Source organism: Urocampus carinirostris, chromosome 6 (genome assembly GCF_059441175.1).
Source record: "Urocampus carinirostris isolate Australia breed hairy pipefish chromosome 6, RoL_Ucar_1.0, whole genome shotgun sequence".
Classification (NCBI taxonomy): domain Eukaryota; kingdom Metazoa; phylum Chordata; class Actinopteri; order Syngnathiformes; family Syngnathidae; genus Urocampus; species Urocampus carinirostris.
Window position 1 is genome coordinate 43881913 of NC_142354.1, and position 19936 is coordinate 43901848.

The 19936-nt window shown below is 40.5% G+C and overlaps 1 protein-coding gene across 1 annotated transcript in view; it reads right to left on the reverse strand.

Moving 5' to 3' along the window:
* Positions 1 to 19936, reverse strand: part of cdh22 (cadherin 22) — a 163475-nt gene that overhangs the window by 112544 nt on the left and 30995 nt on the right. The window contains exon 3 of the mRNA XM_088339075.1: positions 706 to 825. Coding sequence (XP_088195201.1) covers positions 706 to 825 — 120 coding nt within the window. The remainder of the gene's footprint in view (positions 1 to 705; positions 826 to 19936) is intronic.

The window sequence follows — 19936 nt, forward strand, 5'->3', positions numbered from 1 at the left end:
GGGGGTAATAAGTTTGACTGAATGTTCGATGTTACCATTGTAGCGCCTTATAATCCGGTGCGCCTTATCTATGGAAGATATAGGACCAAAAACTATTTTTTGGGGGTGCGCCCTATAACCCGGTGCACCCTATAGTGCGGAAAATACGGTAACTCAAATAATTCAAGCATTTTCAAGGATTTCAAGCACCCATGCAAACCCTGTCATATCAATGGTGCTACAGTTACAGTGACGATATCAAACAGGAAGCGGTTTAGCTTATATGCCATATGCATTTGATAAAGTCTAAACACAAACACACCATCTGCTAAAATGCTCTTCAACTCTGGCACTAATATATATACTTTTATTCCCGATCCATTTGGGATTTTCTTTTCTCAAAATATAATACCCGTGGGCATAGAAAGTGTCTTAGATCACCCCTTAACATAGCAACTGTGACTTCACAGTGTGACTGTAAGGCTTCAGCTGCCAATCTCCTGTGATCTGCTTGTCAAAGGCTGCGGGGCAAGAAATCAATGATATTTAACGTGTTTGCTCAAATGAATCAAAGTCACTTGGGTGAAACTTTAAAGCCTGTCTTGTTTTGGTCAATTGCTTTTATGTTTTTAGCCACAAAAAGTGATAGGGTCAGGGAATTGCAGCAACTGGTCATGAAATATTTTCAGTTAAAGAAAGAAAACAAGCTATGGGGTCATTAGTTACCTGTGTGTCGGCCAACGGTGAAGAACTTCTCTCCATCTAGGACACTGTAGACCACCCTAGCACTGCTGCCATAAGATGGGTCATCGGCGTCCGAAGCCGTGATCTTGAGAACAGACGTCCCTGCAATAACAAATCAAGCACTTTAGTTTCACTGCTCGCACATTCTCAGCGCACAAGAAAATCTAGCCAGCGCACAAAAATCAGGGCTCAAAATGACTCATTAAGAAGTGACTAAGTCAAAGTTACAGTGCATGAAGGTCAAAATACACGGGTTCCCCTGACGTTGTGTCCTAAATGCGGTATGTTGTCGAGTCAAAGGAGAACGAAGTTGAGTAAAGTTAGTAGAGTTTGTCGAGAACCGGCTTCTTCGGCTCGGCTCGCTAGAAGGAACCGGCTCTTTCGGGTCCTCAACGGCTCTTCGGGTTGTTTTTGATTCTTTAATCCCTATATGACCAAATATGATGTAAAATTATGCACACAATGACTTAAAGGGAGGGGGGAATAGAACAAAAAAGAAAAAAATAACAAAATGAAAAAGTAGTGAAAAGCTAAGAAAAAAAAAATAAACAAAAGGAAGAGAAAAAAGAAGGAAACATTTAAAAAAAAAAGCCAGAAAAAAAGAAAAGTAAGAAATGTTCACTAAAAGGAACCGGCTCTTTCAGGTCCTAGACGGCTCTTCAGGTTGTTTTTGCTTCTTTAATTCCAACGTGACCAAATATTATGTAAAATTATGCACAAAATTAATTAAAGGAAGGGGGAATAGAACAAAAAAGAAAATAATACCAAAATGAAAAAGTAGTGAAAAGCTGAGAAAAAAGAAGCAAAAGGAAAAAAAGAAGGACGGATTTAGAAAAAAAGCCACAAAAAAGAAAAGAAAAGAAATGTAAGAAAAAAGTAAATAGAGAAAAAAAAGAAAAAAGTAACAGCTCGGAAAAAATAAACACGATGAGATTCTTTTAAAGGAATTTTTTAAAAAAAGTAGAAAAAAAAACACGGAAAAAAAGAAGAAAAAATTTGTGTTGCATTCAAATAATTTCCAATTATGTCAAGTGAATCTTGTTGCCAACATTGTACTTCCACTAAAAAATGTGATTGAGTACAGTTCTGTATCTTACAAACGACTCAATAAGCCCCCCAAAATGTTAATATTATGCGACAAAATATATCAGGAAATAAAAAGAAATGGATACCTTGTGAAAGAATTGTAAGAACAAATGACGTTTGTAGGCCGTACAACCTTTGGAATAGTACTTGAGTCAATTCATTCAAAAGAGAAAAATAATTTGGCATTGCCGGAAACTCAGCAAAATGTAACGTGATGTCAAGTTTTGGACATGTTTGATCATTAATTATCTTGCCACTCTTGGTATTATGGTTGCTCACTGTTGTTTCAAGCGTTGCTCACCGACTTTGTGTGAACGCTCATACCCGTAAGGAAAATTACAGGGAACATTGGTAGCAATGAGATTCTGTTAAGGACCAGCCAGATAAGTGTGACTCATCAATATGCAAGAACTTTCGCTCATGATTAAAATAAGCTTTTGGTGCGGTGAAGCTACCAATTGTCTTGGTGCTCTCGTTAGCAAAGACGGAATTCCTCAGGATGAAAGAGAACATAAAGTCAATATTATTATTAACATTAAATCAAGATGCACCAGAAGGCCACACTAAAACAATTAAAGATAAGTGCTGGCACTTAGACGAGGAATGAAAACATCCAAACAGTTTTGCAGCAGGACAATTATGTGTCCGTTTGTTTTTGTCTTTTTTCTTTTGTGGGTTCAGTTTGTCTCATCTCTGAAGTACCGCAACATAACACAAATCAACACAGACAATCGAGATGACTTTTCCTGCAGAACATTGATTAAGCTGGGTTGTGCAATGGAAAGGCAGAGCAGGGTTTTCTCAAATCCCCCAGTGAGTAACATACCACTCCTTACATTTACAGAAATAACTATCAGTCTGTCAGGAAACGGAACGGGACTGTCTTGAAACGGGTCGGGAAGCAGGAAGTTGGAACTCATTTGCGTAGACGATCTGTCACTTTAATTGAGAAAGAAAAGTTGTCCGACACACAAACGGACCAAAAACAAAACAAAGCAGGCTCAAATGCAGGCTAAACTACAGACTAGGCATTTAACGGGATTAAACAGAACTTGCAGGAATCTCTTAGAATGTTACACCGAAGTGCAACAACGTCCAACAAGCACAACAAGAATAAACAGGTATCAAACAGGTATCAACAAGTTTTCAACAAGGGTAAACAATGATCTGGGAAAGGGCAGTTCCAAAAGGCGAATTTAAGTACCCATGGGAGTAATCAGGAAAATGCAGGTCAGCCGGTATCAAGGGGCGGGGACAGCTGGGCGCTATGACAACTGTGCAGGACATGACACAGTCTATCTATCTACCCTGGTCATATTCTATTCTATTCTATTCTAAGTTGGACCTACAAAGATGGAACTCCTTCCCTCTCTCTCTGGCGGAAAAGGTACAAAACATACAAACGATCGTGTCACCCATCTACTTATATCTATTTCAATGTCTCTTAGTATTTCTTTCGAGATCCTTTTTGCATCTATTGATAGCATGGTTACAATTTTTTTTGGACTTGCTAACGAGCCAAAGCAATCTAAACTTTACTGCAATGAAACAAGTCAGTGGGCGGGCTGGGTCTACCTAATTTTCATAAACACACATAAAATGACGCTCAGGTTCACTGCATCGTGAACTGAATGGCTAAGTTTGTTTGGAAGCTGATTCTTGATCTACACAGTGAGTGGTATTGTATCAGCCCCTTATTACAAGTTTAACGAAAAATGGAGGCAAAATCGGGCCAAAAAATTCCAGCCCAACCCGACCTGTGTCGCAGGTATATAACCTGAACCCGCCCGAACCCGATGGAGTATCTTGATTCGATAAACGAGCCCGAAATAAAACCGAAGCCTTATTGGCCACCGAAGTAAACACGAAGCTTTGATCCGGCCGTGCGTACTTCAGCGGAAAACTGTGGGTTTAGGCTAAACTACTCATCTTGGGGTTTACTTGGGCTGGGTCCCTTAAATCAAGTGTGCACTGCAAGTGAAACACCTAGATGAACGGTTTGGCGCCTAAGTGCACATCTCAGTAACGTTCAGCGAACGAAAGTGAAACGGAACAAAATGGCACAAAAAATAAAAACAAATTCTGCAGATAAGAAAATGCAAACCTGACATATTTTCCAAAAAGCCGAAAGCAAGTTTGTAAGCTATTGGCAAGAAGTGGAAATGACATCTGGTGTGAGAAAGGTGGAAGGAAGAAGCCACGTCTTTTACCCCAAAACAGAAAAAGAACATCTCTTTGGAATCACGGGTCGGGTTCTAGTCGGGTTTGTGCCCGATCTTACCTCTGCCACTAATAGAGTGGTCGTACACACAATAGAATTATGGTCTCAAACAATGTTCCCTGTCATTTTCCTTAGGGGTCTGAGCGTTCACAAAAGTCGATGAGCAACGCTTGAAACAACAGTGAGCAACAGCAATCCCAAGTGTGGCAACTAAGTCATTATCAAACATGTCCAAAACTTGACATCAAGTTACATTTTGCTGAGTTTCCGGCAATGCAAAATTATTTGAATTGACTCATGTACGATGGCCTACAAACGTCATTTGTTTTTACAATTCTTTCACAATATTTCCTTTTCTTTTTTTTCCTGATATATTTTGTCACATCATATTAACATTTTTGGGGGCTTATTTAGTCGGTTCCATGATACAGAACTGTATTACATTTTTGAGTGGAAGTACAATGTTGGCAACAAGATTAAGTTGACATAATTGGAAATTATTTGAATGCAACACAAACTTTTTCCTCTTTTTCCCTGTTTTTTTTCTCCTTTTTTAAAAATTAATGATTTTAATTTAGTGTTGTTGAACGACCGATTCATCATCATATTAACCCAAACGTTTTCTTTTTCTTTTCCATATTTTTTTGCGATAGTTTTATCTTTTGGGACGGTACCGTGACTAAACAATGGTCTGATAATGAGATAAAACCGAATGCCTATTCCGATGTCATCTAATTCCCTCGTAGTCTATTAATTACACAGTGGCTCTTTTTCACTGTTGCTGTAACTAATATTATCATTTGAATTATTATTAATATTATTGTTATTAATGTTGTTGTTCTTAATATCTCTAACATTATTATTAAGCCGGGCCGCAAGGGTATTGTCAGACTAATATCAGCCTGGTCCGTGGTACAGAAAAGGTTGTAGACCACTGGTCAAAAACAATTTTAACATCTCATCTCATTAGCTGCACCGCTTATCCTCAGTAGGGTCGCGGGGGTGCTGGAGCCCATCCCAGCAATCATCGGGCAGTGGGCAGGGGACACCCTGAACTGGTTGCCAGCCAATCACAGGGCACACAGGGACAGACTCGGTCGCTCATTCACACCTAGGGACAATTTGGACCGGCCAATACACCTGAAATGCATGTCTTTGGAATGTGGGAGGAAACCGGAGGTTCCCGGAGGAAATCCACAAAAGCACGGGGAGAACATGCAAACTCATCAAAGGAAGGCTGGTAGCTGGATTTGAACCCACACAGGAGGTTCCCAAGACCTTAGAACTGTGCCGCACACGCGCTAACCACTGCGCCGCCGCGCTGCCCTCAATTTTAACATATTTAAGTGAAACATACAAACAATGGCTCTTCTTTATGCACAAATTCCCATCTTGAGAATACATCCACATATTCACGTGAAAATAATCCGCCTCAAGGACAAAGTCCCCGCGACTCCGGGTAATTACTGACAGATGGAGGGGTCCAATAAAGGTTAGAGAAGTGGCCTTTTTCGAAGCCCTGTCACGCCATAGCTCAACTGCCAAATGGCTGTATGCTAATGGCGCTAATTAGCAGAGAGTGTCAGAGTACTGTTCACTTCCTGACAATGTCTCAAGCTTGGAGGAGAAATGTGGCGGGTGGAACGTTTGAGGTAGGCGTCGTTTGTTACTCTTTTACAGTTGCTGCTGAACTCTGGGATGTGATTTTGTGCAACTGTTGTTTTCCGTTTTCAAATTGCGTCCAAAAACAGAGAAAAAACAGAAAGTGATTCATTATCAGTATAACAGTTAGTTTATCTTTTCAATTCATTCATCAAATCAGGCGTTCTAAGTGACAAACAGTTCTAATATGTGCTCTTTCTTATGACTTTCAGGTCAACCCAATTACTTCCCACTGTGCCTTTTTCTTTATTTAGTTCAGAATGCCCGACTTACTTCCCACAATGTCTTACTCTTTATCCAGTTCAGAAGCTTGGTTGCTTTGAAAAGACTTAGCGAGCTGGTAATAAAACCTTTTTTTTTGTACCACAAACTAGTAGGCATGGCCAAATAACAACACTTTGGTACCCTGACTAAAAATACCACTTTCATGTGTCGTCCGTATCAATAGTGTAATAGTGGATTGGATACGCCCGACACTGCCGCCATGGCTCTGGATCGCGCTGGCAAGTCAGTATGACTAACACAAAAAAGCTATGATAACAATAGTTTATTTGAGTGTTTCTATGGCAATAATGAGAAAATGTGTAATGGGCACATATCCCCGCAGGATGGCATTATAATGTCATTGTAGTTCAGATCATTTTATGAATTCATAAAAATATAGTATGAAAAATGCAAAGTAAAAACTAAACTGTAACTCTGTTAGCTTGTGGTGTGGCTAGAGAAGCGAATCACATAAATAGATACAAGATTTTAGACTTAAAATCACAGGTGTCAAACAGGCGGCCCGCGGGCCAGATCAGGCCCGCTTAGGGATTGAATCCGGCCCGCGAGACAACACTCGGAGAAGCGCAAGAGAAAAACAAGCTGCAGGTTGAAATATGTCAACTTGATGTTGCCAAAGCCAGGTGCCTCGAACAAAGACACTGTACTCGTATTTCTTTCTTTTTCTCTCTCTCTCTCCCACTCTGTCTCTTTCACTCTCTCTTTTTCTCTGTGTCTTTCAACCTCTTTTGCTCTAACTTTCTTTTTTCTTTTTCTCTTTCTCTCTTCATACCCTTCGCGCTTTCTTTTCTCTTTTCTCTCCTTCTGTCTTTCCATTTCTTTCTTCCTCTCCCTTTCTTTTCCCCCCTCTCCCACGACTTTTTATCTCTTTTGTTTCTCACACTCTCTTCCTCTCTCTCCTTGTCTTTCTTTGTCCCGCCTTCTCTCCTTTTTCCTTCCTCTTTCTCTTATTTCTTTCTCTCTCTTTTTCTTTCTCTTTAATCGGGTACTCCGGCCCCCGACAGAATGTTTATTTTATCGTGTGGCCCCCGAGTTGAAATGAGTTTGACACCCCTGCTTGAAATGAATCATTTTGGGTAGAGTAAAAGAACAGTTTTTTGGGGATTCTCATAATTCGAAAACATCAAAACTACTTAAACTCAGGCACAATTATGCATTCTTCTACCTAATGTTAAAACATTAACGACATCTAAATGGAAAAAACATGAAAGTAATAAGACCCAGGATATGGTGAGTACAGAGAATACAGCACATACAGGTTCTAATTGAGCAAGACCTGAAGAAAATGAGGACTCAGGGAAAATACTCGTGGATAGATCAACTACATAATTGACGAGGTAAAGGAACAAAACATGAAAAAGAGATGACACAAGAAACATTTCTACACGAGTGACAATAACATGAATGCAATTTAGGCAAACTAGCTGTAACTGAACAAAACTATGAACGTAATAGATAGATAGATAGATAGATAGATAGATAGACACTTTATTCATCCCCGTAGGGAAATTCACACTTCCAGCAGTCTACCCTGTTGTTAATTAACAGATGAACATGATGCCCTAGGGGTGCTTGTAGCGAAGTGGATGACGTCACGCCAGTCCAAAAATTCGACATCCCTGCGGCAGATGGAAAACTTTTCTTTGTGAAAATCCAGGGATACACCACCTCGTGTTAGCAAGTCCGCCTCCTCTCCGATTCTCCCCGGCTTTCGTGTCTCTGTTTAGCGGCGTTGAAGCCGGATTGCTCCGGGTAGCTCCGGGTGGCTACACGTTAGCGTCCGGAATGCTAAACGTGAGCCACGTTTCCGCAAAACACAGCAACTGCGCTCCCTGTGCGCTTCAATGTTTTCCACCAGCACTCGATGATCTTATTTGGTCGTGAGTTCGCATTTACCATGATTACGCATGGTACCGAAGACTTATAACGCCGCTAGCCGCTTCGCTAGCTCCGGCTTTTCCTCCACGATAGGCCCCTTCATCACGCCGGCACGAGAAATCTTCAGGGCAAGGAGTTGAAATTCCTTGAATACACGCATTTCTTGTGCGTTAAAACCCATGTCCATAGGATAGAAGTAATCCATAGTGTAGTTGTCAAAACGGGAAGAAAAAACACCGAAGATAGGAGCCGACAATAAAACAACAGGGCAGCTGCTGGAAAAGGCAGCCGCTCGTGGCAGCGCCGCTTTGATCTTAGAACACGGTAGTGAGGTGCTTCTATGGTCGAGTCCGTGAAGCGTGTGCCGAGTCATTTTAGATGATTGGTTCATGAACCATGAGTTTGAAGCACCCATGTACCACGTTTCAGTTTAGTTTATTCAACCAATAATCTTCACATAAAAATCATCGAAAATTGTCTTGTTGTCTCGGCTCACTGAGAATTTAAAAATTTAACAACATTCAGAATATAAAACGAAAAACAGAAATTACAATTTACAATTATTGAAAATTCGGACAGCACTCGGGTAAAAACTGTTCGTAAACCTTTTAGTACCCTTGAATGACTTCAAGCGTCTACCGCTCCGTAACAGATGAAAATGATCATTACCAGGATGACTCTCATCCTTAAGAATATTTAAGGTGATTGATTCAGGAAATTATTTGCTAGAGGTTTGGATGCAGTTCGAAAAACATGACATGTTCCTGATTCCCCTTAACTTTACCTGTGTCCAAAAACTTTAGAAAACATTTCCACATTGTCCTCACCCAAAAATATTTTTGCATAAATTCCGTGCTCATTCTTTCCTCATCCTGAAAGGTGGATTACCTCACATGCGGTCCCTTCTCAAGGTGTCTTCATTTTCCTCATGCTGAGGTTTTTGAGTTTTTCCTTGCCCTCATGAAGGTTTTAGATCAGGGGATGGTGTAATAAATCTGTAGTTTGCAATAATCTGTGGTCACCTTTGAGACTCTTTGTGATAAAGGGCTATACAAATAAACATGACTTGATACAGCGTGCTCCCTGCTGCAATCCAGGTTTGATTCCCGTGGCATCCAATGTAATTCAACCGTGACTAGTGATATATTCCGACGTATCTATTAATCTATGCACAAATACACTACTTGACCAGTAGCTCAGGAGGTAGAGCGCTCGTCTTGGGGGGATCAAGGGAGCGCTCGTCTTGGGATCAAAGGATCCCAGTTCGAATCCCGGCTCGTCCGTGTTACATGTCAAAGTGTCCTTGGGTAAGACACTGAACCCCTAATACCCCCGATAAGCAGGTTAGCGCCTTACACGGCTGAAAGGCCGCTATTGGGAAATGTGGAGCACATTGTAAAGCGCTTTGGGAAGTCATTGACTTGAAAAGCGCTAAATAAAACGCAGATCATTTCATTGGGGCGGCAGTGGCTCAGGAGGTAGAGAGCTCGTCTTGGGATCAAGAGATCGCAGGTTCGATTCCCAGCTCCTCCGTGTTACATGTTGAAGTGTCCTTGAGTAAGACACTGCACCCCAAATGCCCCCAATAAGCAGGTTACATGGCTGCACGGCCGCTATTGGGAAATGTGAAGCACACTGTACAGCACTTTGGGAAGTCTTGACTTGAAAAGCGCTATATAAATGCAGATCATTTCATTTCATCGTGCATATATTATCTCATCTCATCTCTCATCTCATTAGCCGTACCGCTTATCCTCATTAGGGTCGCGGGGGGGCTGGAGCCCATCCCAGCCATCTTCGGGCAGTGGGCAGGGGACACCCTGAACTGGTTGCCAGCCAGTCGCAGGGCACACGGGGACAGACAACTCATTCGCTCATTCACACCTAGGGACAATTTGGACCGGCCAATTCACCTGAAATGCATGTTTTTGGAATGTGGGAGGAAACCGGAGTGCCCGGAGGAAACCCACGCAAGCACGGGAAGAACATACAAACTCCGCACAGAAAGTCTGGAGCTGGATATAGATCAATCTTGGCTCCAAATAATCCAGAAGGCAAATTGTTGTTTTTGTTGTCGCCTGAAATATATTCATTACATTAAGATCTTTGCAAATGAACCGCAATAGCAGACCTTAAAAGTAGAGCAATTTTTTCCTGTAATTTTCCTTACGGGTCTGAGGGTTCACACAAAGTCGGTGAGCAACGCTTGAAACAACAGTGAGCAATGGCAATCCCAAGTGTGGCAACTAAGTCATTATCAAACATGTCCAAAACTTGACATCAGGTTATTTTGCTGAGTTTCCGGCAATGCACATTTTTTTTACACTTTTGAATGAATTGACTCATGTATTAATGCAAAGGTTGTACGGCCTACAAACGTCATTTGTTTTTACAACAATTATTTCACAAGATTTCCATTTCTTTTTTTTCTTGGTATCTTTTGTCGCGTAATACTAACATTTTTGGGGGCTTATTGAGTCGGTGGCACGATGCAGAACTGTATTTAATCACATTTTTTTAGTGGAAGTACAATGTTGGCAACAAGATTGACTTGGTATAATTGGAAATTATTTGAATGCAACACAAACTTTTTCTTATTTTTCCCTGTTTTTTTCTATTTTTTTAAGTCCTTTAAAAAAATCTCATTGTGTTTATTTTTTCCGAGCTGTTATTTTTTTCTTTTTATTCTCTATTTCCTTATTTTCCTTTGTTTCTTTATTTTCTTTTTTTTTCTGTCTTTTTTCTGAATTTTCCCTTCTATTTTATCTTCCTTTTGTGTCTTTTTTTCTCAGCTTTTCACTACTTTTTCACTTTGGTCATTTTTTCTTTTTTGTTCTATTCCCCCTTCCTTTAAGTCATTTTGTGCATAATTTTACATAATATTTGGTCGTGTAGTGATGAAAAAAGCAAAAATAACCTGAAGAGCCGTTTAGGACCCGAAAGAGCCGGTTCCTTTTAGTGAGCCGAGCCGAAGAAGCCGGTTCTCGAAAAACCCTACTGACTTTACTCAACTTCGTTCTACTTCGACCTTGACTTCAAAATAGCACATTTAGAACACAGCACCAGGGTAACCCGTGTATTTTTACCTTCATGCACTGTAACTTTGACTTAATATGCTTCTTAATTAGCAATTTGGAGCCCTGATTTTTGTGAGCTGGCTAGATTTTCTTGTGCGCGGAAAAGCTCTGGTAGAGCGCAATTGCGCACACACGCAGCTTAGAGGGAACATTGATCTATAGGCAATCCCACTTTGAGCAATTGAGTAAGACATGCATCGTATCTGACTGAAAAGATTAGACAGGAAAGAGGCACTTTTCCGTTGTTATTATTGAGAACCGACAAGGGGTTTTGTTCATTCTGCCCACCTGCTTGGCCAAACTGCGGTGAGTTCAATAAAAGCATTTCCATCAAGTGCATTCATCTCTTATCTTCATTTTCCCCAGGTTAGTTGAGGCTACCCTTCTGCTTGCAATGTCAGATGGCTTGGAAGAACTATATAAATGCAAATGATTCTTTATTGTGCTTGAATTAAAACACAGACGCCAGGCAGCAGGCTTTTATTGAACTCGGATACTTTACATACTTTGAGTGGCTGCCGGTAACATGCTCATGAAGATTTTTTAGCTGATGGGAGGTGAATCAAATAGCCTAATACACTCTTCTTGAGTAAGAATCTTAATTGTTTTTTTCTACCCTATGTTTTTCCCGAGCAGCACGGTGGAGCAGTGGTTAGGGTGTGTGCAGCGCAGCTCTTAGGTCATGGGTTCAAATCCAGGTTTACTACCACATTCCAAAAACATGCATGGCCGATCCAAATTGTCCCTTGGTGTAAATGAGCGAGTGAGTTGTCTGTCTCAGTGTGCCCTGCGATTGTCTGGCAATAGGTTTAGGGTGTCCCCTGCCCACTGCCCAAAGATGGCTGGGATGGGCTCCAGCCCCCCGTGACCCTACTGAGGATGAGCGGCGCAGCTAATGGATGCATGGCTGGATGTTTTTCTTGATCGGACTGCGTACATTCCGTTTTGAACTTATCAGTGTTTCTCAGGTTTGTTTTTCTACAGGGTTTTTCTCAGTAATCATTGTGTATTTACCGTAAATTCCGGACTATAAGCCGCTACTTTTTTCCCTAACTTTCAACCGTGCGGCTTATTCAGTGATGCGGCCAATTTATGTCATTTTTCTAACGGCCGCCAGCGGCGCTCGAGTGTTGCTACCATTAACTGCCCTGTCAAAGCTATATTATTATTATTAAAGCTTTGAAAACTCTCTCAGTGTACCATCTTTCTTTGTAAATATGTGTAACCCATGTATAATATGTATTTGTAGCTATACATTTTTGTAATGTATTTATTTGTATTTATTTTAGACACTTATTCTGATATGTTTTGCGGGTGAACGAAAAATGAGGGGCGGAACAAACCCGGGGTGCCGAGTTTAAGTGGGTACCGCTAAAGGTGAGGGACGGACAAGGAAGAGAAGAAGAGTGGGTAAAAAGTTGGTTAACGAAAAAGAAGTTGCGTGAGTAAATATTTTCATCTGATATATTTTTCCCACCCTTACCTTAGAAAATATACACTTTTTTCCTTGGATTACTTTCAACGGGACCCGTACTCTGCAGTTCTGCATCAAACCTTAAGTACCGATATCATTTTCCTTTCATTTCGCCGGCTGTGATTTTTGGACCGTGGATTAATGAAAGACATTTAGTTTCAATCGCGGGACTTGAAGTCAGGTTTGGGTTAACTTTGTGTTTGTGTTACATGTTTAAATGTGGGCGCATGCGGCTCGTATACAGGTGCGGCTTGTGTATGTACATATTCGGTTTTCCTCTTAAAATGTGGTGGGTGCGGCTTATAATCAGGTGCGCTCTATAGTCCGGAATTTACGGTATTAACAAAGTGGAGTGCTTCAACATATATATTGTTTTTACTTTAGCATAACTCATTAAAGTTATTTTTGTTAAAACACTAAACAAACCAAAGTCAAGTATCAATTATTCACTTTATCTTAAACGATTACATTTTTGTAATTGCAAAAACTAACAAAAATCCAATAAGGAAGGATAAAATAGTTAATCCCACTGATTTTGAGTGCAATTCAAAATAAAAAAATAAAATAAAATGTCTACCGTCATGCTGCTCAAATGATCTTGAATTTAGTTTGTTTATTGTCAAGGGTAATCAGTCACAAAGGTATTTTAACATTGACTCGTTTTTTTATGGTGCCATGTTTACAATTTTAATGTTAATGTTGGGTTCTTTATGGATTTTGAGTGGTTATTATTCTTTCGATTTTTAATTTTCTTTCAATTAATGAATAAACGGATGCGCCAAGTTCTGTTGTTCTTTTTGACAATGACAATAATTATTCTGAAACTAGACCTAAACCTCTGTTTACCAAATATCCACAGGTTTTCAACAATGCCTAAGTTTTGTGTAGTTAAATCTCATCCCATATTGAAACATCTGGAATAGAAAAAATAAAATAAAATACGTGCTATGAAGATGCGATGCCAGAGGCAAATTTCAGGGATCGCCTATAAAAGCCCATGAGACAAATGAAACAGTGTGCATCACCATTGGAGGGAACATTAGAGACTACAGAGAACTGTTGAATTGGATCTCTCAGATATATGATGGAATACTTGAAGTCATTGCTTGGCGTTGTTAAGGAAAAAACTATAATACAAATTTAGCGTTTACCAAATTGTTCGAATTAGTTATCTGACTCCATTTACCAAACGCAAACATTATTCTCCTAACAATGCATGCTCTTTTTTTTTAATTTTAGGGAAAAATAATGACAAGAGACAGGCATTTTCACAAGGGGGTAGATTTTTTTTCTTAAAGTATTAATTAAGTGAATTCCATCGAATTTAGCCGAATTATTGTCGAATTAGTAGTCTTCGTCTAGCCTCCCATCTCTCGTCTCCGATCGGATCCCCCGTCTTTTTTTTCCGTCTTCCGTCTTTTTGACACGTCGGGGCATCGGCCACCCCACATATGGCGTGCTGACTCCTTCCTTCCATGAGCCTCAAACTTCGCCGAAGGGCGTCGCGGATGTTTGTCCTTGTGCGTCTGGCGTTCTCCCGTCAGCAATCACAGGAATTATTTTATCAAAAGAAGTCTGATGCATTCCAGACAGCCTAACCTTCTTATGTACCTTGAAGAAAAACGGTCAGTGAATCTCTCTACTGCATCAAACTGAGTGCATGTACTTATTTTGTAGTTAATTCTATAATATCCGTTATAGTCAAATGTATGAAATCGTTGAGCGTCTTAAAATCAAAAAGCACTGTTGCACACATTATCCAGTTTGAACCAGTTAAGACCATTCTGTTATATCCTGCACGGTTGTCATGGCGCCCAGCTGGCCCCGCCCCTTGACACCGGGTGACCTGCATTCCCAGATTACTACTTGTCTTTCTTAATTAAAGTGACAGATCGTCTACGCAAATGAGTTCCAACTTCCTGCTTCCCGACCCGCTTCGTGACACATTCAGTCTTGCATCGACACATGGAAGAGGCCATCATCTACAGGGTTGGGTAAGGTTACTTTAACTTGATTACTTTCAATTACTTTTGGATTACTCCAATACCAAATATGCTAATAAAAGACAAAATAAACTAAAAATGAATAAAATGACTCAATTTTGTGCAGGCTTGGGGAGTAACGGAGTACATGGAACGGCAAAAATGATGGTAGCAAGCTGTTTGGATTTATTTTCATTTTGTTTCTGTCGCATTTTATGTTAGTTTTGCCGGAGATCAAAGAGATCAAAGCCAGGAGAGAAAGCTTACCACGTGTTGTGTGTCATCATTTTATTCATCTCATCTCATCAGCTGCACCGCTTATCCTCAGTAGGGTCGCGGGGATGCTGGAGCCCATCCCAGCAATCATCGGGCAGTGGGTAGGGGACACCCTGGACTGGTTGCCAGCGAATCGGAGGGCACACGGGGACAGACAACTCACTCGCTGAGTCACACCTAGGGACAATTTGGACCGGCCAATTCACCTGAAATGCATGTTTTTGGAATGTGGGAGGAAACCGGAGTGCCCGGAGGAAACCCACGCAAGCACGGGGAGAACATACAAACTCCGCACAGTAAGGCCGGGAGCTGGATTTGAACCCACTCAGGAGGTTCCCACGACCTCAGAACTGTGCCGCACACGCGCTAACCACTGCGCCGCCGTGCTGCCCCCATTGTATTCATATTCAGTTTATTTTTCCTTTTATTAGCATATTTGGTATTGGAGTCATCCAAAAGTCATTGAAAGTAATCCAGTTAAAGTAACCTCCCCAACCCTGCATTTCATGTTAGTTTTGCCGGAGATTAAAGAGATCAAAGCCAGGAGAGAAAGCTTACCACGTGTTGTGTGTCATCATTCTATTCATATTTAGTTTATTTTGTCTTTTATTAGCAGATTTGGTATTGGAGTCATCCAAAATTAATTGAAAGTAATCCAGTTAAGGCAACCCTACCCAACCCTGGTCATCTATCTTACAACAATAACGGGGAAAAAAAAACAAGTTTGGTTTGTCACTTCCTAGAAAGCTCTTAGTTTTCCATCTAAAGGCGAAAGCAACACAGACCATCAGCAGTCACTTGGACACACCATTCCAGCTCTGTTTTGAGAGCGATGGTTCAATTACGACAAGGGGCCCGCTGCGAAAGTGTGAGACACGCGGGACTGACGCCTATTTAGGAGGTGGTCTCGTAAAAGAGATTTGTGGCCACCTTAAGCCTCTCGGCCCGCCAACGAGGGGGTCTAACGGCCGCAGTGACGAGTCTCTCGCGGCCTCCGTCGAGCCCGGCTCGACTGCTCGCCCGGTATTATGGATCATTTAGTGAAGTCGTAAAAGCTGAGGTGTTTTCACATGAAAAGTTATTTTATCACCACTTCCGCCATGATTCATCCCTCCCCCGTCCACGCTAATGCCAAGAGAGACAGCAAGCAAGACGGGATAAGGAATAAAGGAGTGGCGGGGGGAACCGACATGTCATAAAGCCAATGGGCCGCATACATTGGATCTTTTTGAGATCTGACGAGGATTTAGAGCAGGGGTGTCAAACTCATTTTAACTCGGGGGCCACACGATAGAACAAATATTCTGTCGGGGGCCGGACTAGTAGATTAACGAGACAGAAAAAGAGGGATAAATAAATAAGAGAAAGAGAGGGAAAAGGAGAGAGGGAGAGAGCGTGAGAAACAAAAGAGATAAAAAGAGAAGTCGTGAGAGAGGGAGGAGGAAAGTGAGAGGAAGAAAGAAATCCAAAGAGAAATAGAAAGACAGAAGGAGAGAAAAGAGAAAATAAAGCGCGAAGGGTAGGAAGAGAGATAGAGAAAAGGAAAAAAGGAAGTTAGAGCAAAAGAGGTTAAAAGACACAGAGAGAGAAAGAGACAGAGCAACAAAGGAAGAGAAAAAGAGAGACACAGAAAGTGAAAGAGACAGAGTGGGAGAAAAGGGGTGAGAGAGAGCGAGAGAGCGAGAGAGAGAGAGAGAGAGAGAGAGAGAGAGAGATACAAGTACAGTGTCTTTGTTCGAGGCACCTGGCTTTGGCAACATCAAGTTGACCTATTTCAACCTGCAGCTTGTTTTTATCTTGCGCTTCTCTGAGTGTTCTCTCGCGGGCCAGATTCAATCCCTTGGCGGGCCTGATCCGGCCCGCGGGCCGCCTGTTCGACACCTGTGATTTAGAGAGATGTTTCATCCCTCCTGACAAAGGTGGTAAATCCAATTTTGGGTAGCCTTTAAACTCATGACTTATAATAGATCGAATCGGGATATGTTTGATTTGTTGGGTTGACATTATTTTGCACAGATGAGATAAATCTCAAGTCTGGTGTGAGAGAAAATGCTTTGTCAAGGTATCATTAGGAGGTGGAACAAAAATATGAACGTGATTTCTGCACTTTGAGGCGCACTGGATCATATGAAGTACCCCAAAAAATAGTCTTGTCATATTTTTCCAGGTTTGGTGCACTGAACTAACAGGGGCATGGAAATAAAACTAAAGTAAGACTTACCGTATTTTCCGCACTATAAGGCGCACCTAAAAGCCTTTATTTTTTTCACAAGCTGACCATGTGTCTTATAATACAGTGCGCCTTATATATGGATCAATATTAAGTCGCAAAGTCTTGCAACTAAGGCAAGCAGCCGCCGAATCGATTTCCCCCCGAAGGCGAAGATGTCCGCAATGTATGCTGGGATTTATATACCGGCGTTTCATTTCCTAACCAATGTGTCAATCATCATTTGAATCAGTCACTATTGGCTAAAGTTATTCGGAGGTAAAGGGGGCGGATCCTTTTTATCATTTACAGGCTCGCGTAGGCTAAAGGGGCGAAACAAAGCCTGCAATTGGCCGAAAAAGATGAATGTGAATCACACGTTGGGTTGCACTACGGCATAGAGAAAACATTTTTTACTATTCTGTATTTGTAAATATTTTACACGGTTGGATTTACTACACTCACGGTTGTAAGAAGACCATGGTTACGTATCATTATTGAACGTGATGGCTGCAAGAGAACTTAGGTGAGCTATGTGGCTTTATATTTTCCCGGTATCTTGATGTTTCTGTGATGAGTCTATTTTGAAACTAAATTCAATTCATAGTGTTTATTGTCATATGCACAGTAAAGAACCCCGTTTCCCTGCACAATAAAATTCTTACTTTGCTGTCCACACAGTTACCAGCGAAAAATAAAATAGAAACTAAGAAATGTTTAGCGTTTTTCGAACCCCAAGACTTTAACCTTCCGAATGATATTTGGAACGATGCATTTGAGTGATTGGTGACATCGTACAGACACTGTTTCCGTGCATGTCTGAGACACGTATTTGCTTCTTTGCAAGCTTTGGGAATGTTAAGGGGGTAATAAGTTGGACTGAACTATCTGACTGTTTTGTCGACGTTCCCATTGTAGCGCCTTATAATCCGGTGCGCCTTATGTTTGGACAATATAGGGCCAAAAACTATTTTTGGGGGGTGCGCCTTATATACCTTATACATGTGTGTATAGTTCAATAATTGATCATTCGAAACATGTTGCCACGTTCACCAAATCTCAAATAGCTAAATAAGCCTCACGTGAATGTGCTATTTATTTATGTATTTTTACAAAATGTTTATCTTTAATTTCTATTGAAATATTGTGTAAATGTGTAAACATATAAGATGTTGTAAACCTTTTGGATAAAAGGGATAAAACATGCAATTCTTTATTAATTGTGGTCAGTTAATACAATCTGTTCAAATTCAATTCAGACATCATGTGGTCTTTTTAAGTCATTACAGATATATGGAACTAAATTATTGCTATTTGTTTATTGCCAACCATTCTCAGAAAATTCCCTACATGTCAAAATATGTGTGGTAGTTTGCGCTTGTTAGTCGTTTGGGCTAGTCTGCTGATAATGTCAATGATGTTTTATATCTGAATAATAAATGTGCCAATTTGATTGCCCAATAGTGACAATCGTGTATTACTTTGTGAACATAATGCAAGTGCACACTGAATGTAAATAAACTAAACAGGATATAGATAGATAGACAGATAGACAGATAGCCAGATAGATAGATAGATAGATAGATAGATAGATAGATAGATGGATGTCTAGATGTCTAAATAGATAGATAGATAGATAGATGGATGTCTAGATGTCTAAATAGATAGATAGATAGATAGATAGATAGATATATGGATACTTTATTCATCCCCGAAGGGAAATTCACATTTGTGCAGTATTGTAGAATTGTACACGATGTATAAGTTATGGACCCAAATTAAAATAGGCAATAAAGCAAATTTGCAATTAGTAAAGCATTAAGTAGTAGAGTACAACTGCACTTTGTGGGAAATGTTATGATTATGTTGAATACAACATAAAACCCAATTAGTCAAATTAAATTACTTAGAAACCAATTGCTTCAAAACTACCGTAATTTCTGGACTATAAAAACCGCGATTTGGCCAGAAATTTGGAAGTGTGCCTTAACACCCGGTGCACCTTATATACTGCAGAATACGTTGGATACGAGTGGTAATACATACAGTAAATATAGGAAATTATTCAACAATGTTTTGTGGTCGGATTGTATTTGTGCGACAACCTTATTTGTGTAGACAACTGGGGGCGGCAGTAGCTCAGGAGGTAGAGCGCTCGTCTTGGGATCAAGGGATCCCTGTTCGAATCCCGGCTCGTCCGTGTTACATGTCAAAGTGTCCTTGGGTAAGACACTGAACCCCTAATACCCCCAATAAGCAGGTTAGCGCCAAAAAAAGTGTATGCAAAGTGAATCGAGATACTGGCGGTGAAAGCATCGGCACCTGAGCATTAGTTTTCCATTTACCACTGGTTATATCCAGGGTTGGGTAGGGTTACTTTAACTTGATTACCTTCAATTACTTTTGGATTACTCCAATACCAAATATGCTAATAAAAGACATAAGAAACTAAATATGGATAAAATGATAACTCACAACACCTGGTAAGCTTTCTCTCCTGGCTTTGATCTCTTTGATCTCCGGCAAAACGAACATAAAATGCGACAGAAACAAAATGAAAATAAATCCAAACATCATTTTTGCCGTTCCGTGCATTCCGTTACTCCCTAAGCCTGCACAAAATTGAGTCATTGTATTAATATTTTGTTTAATTTCTCTTTTATTATCATATTTGGTATTAGAGTCATCAGTAATTAAAAGTAATCAAGTTAAAGTAACCCTACCCAACCCTGGTGATATCATACTTGTATTACCAGTGGTACAGGTAAGGTGTGATAAGGATTTAGAGTTTATTGCATTATCTAATCATAAAGATTTGCAAACTCCATTATGATAAGTTCAATAGTGTCTCCAGTTTCTCACCAATCAATGCGAGAGAACGGAGAGAACAGAAACCCTTTCAACCAAAATATTTACAAGCTATTTTACGCACGCATACATATTACCATATTTCCACGACCAAAAGGCGCTAAAAGTCTCTGATTTTCTTTAAATTGTGTGGCGCTCTATTGTGCAGTACATCCTGTGCAGGGTTGGGTAGGGTTACTTTGACTTGATTACTTT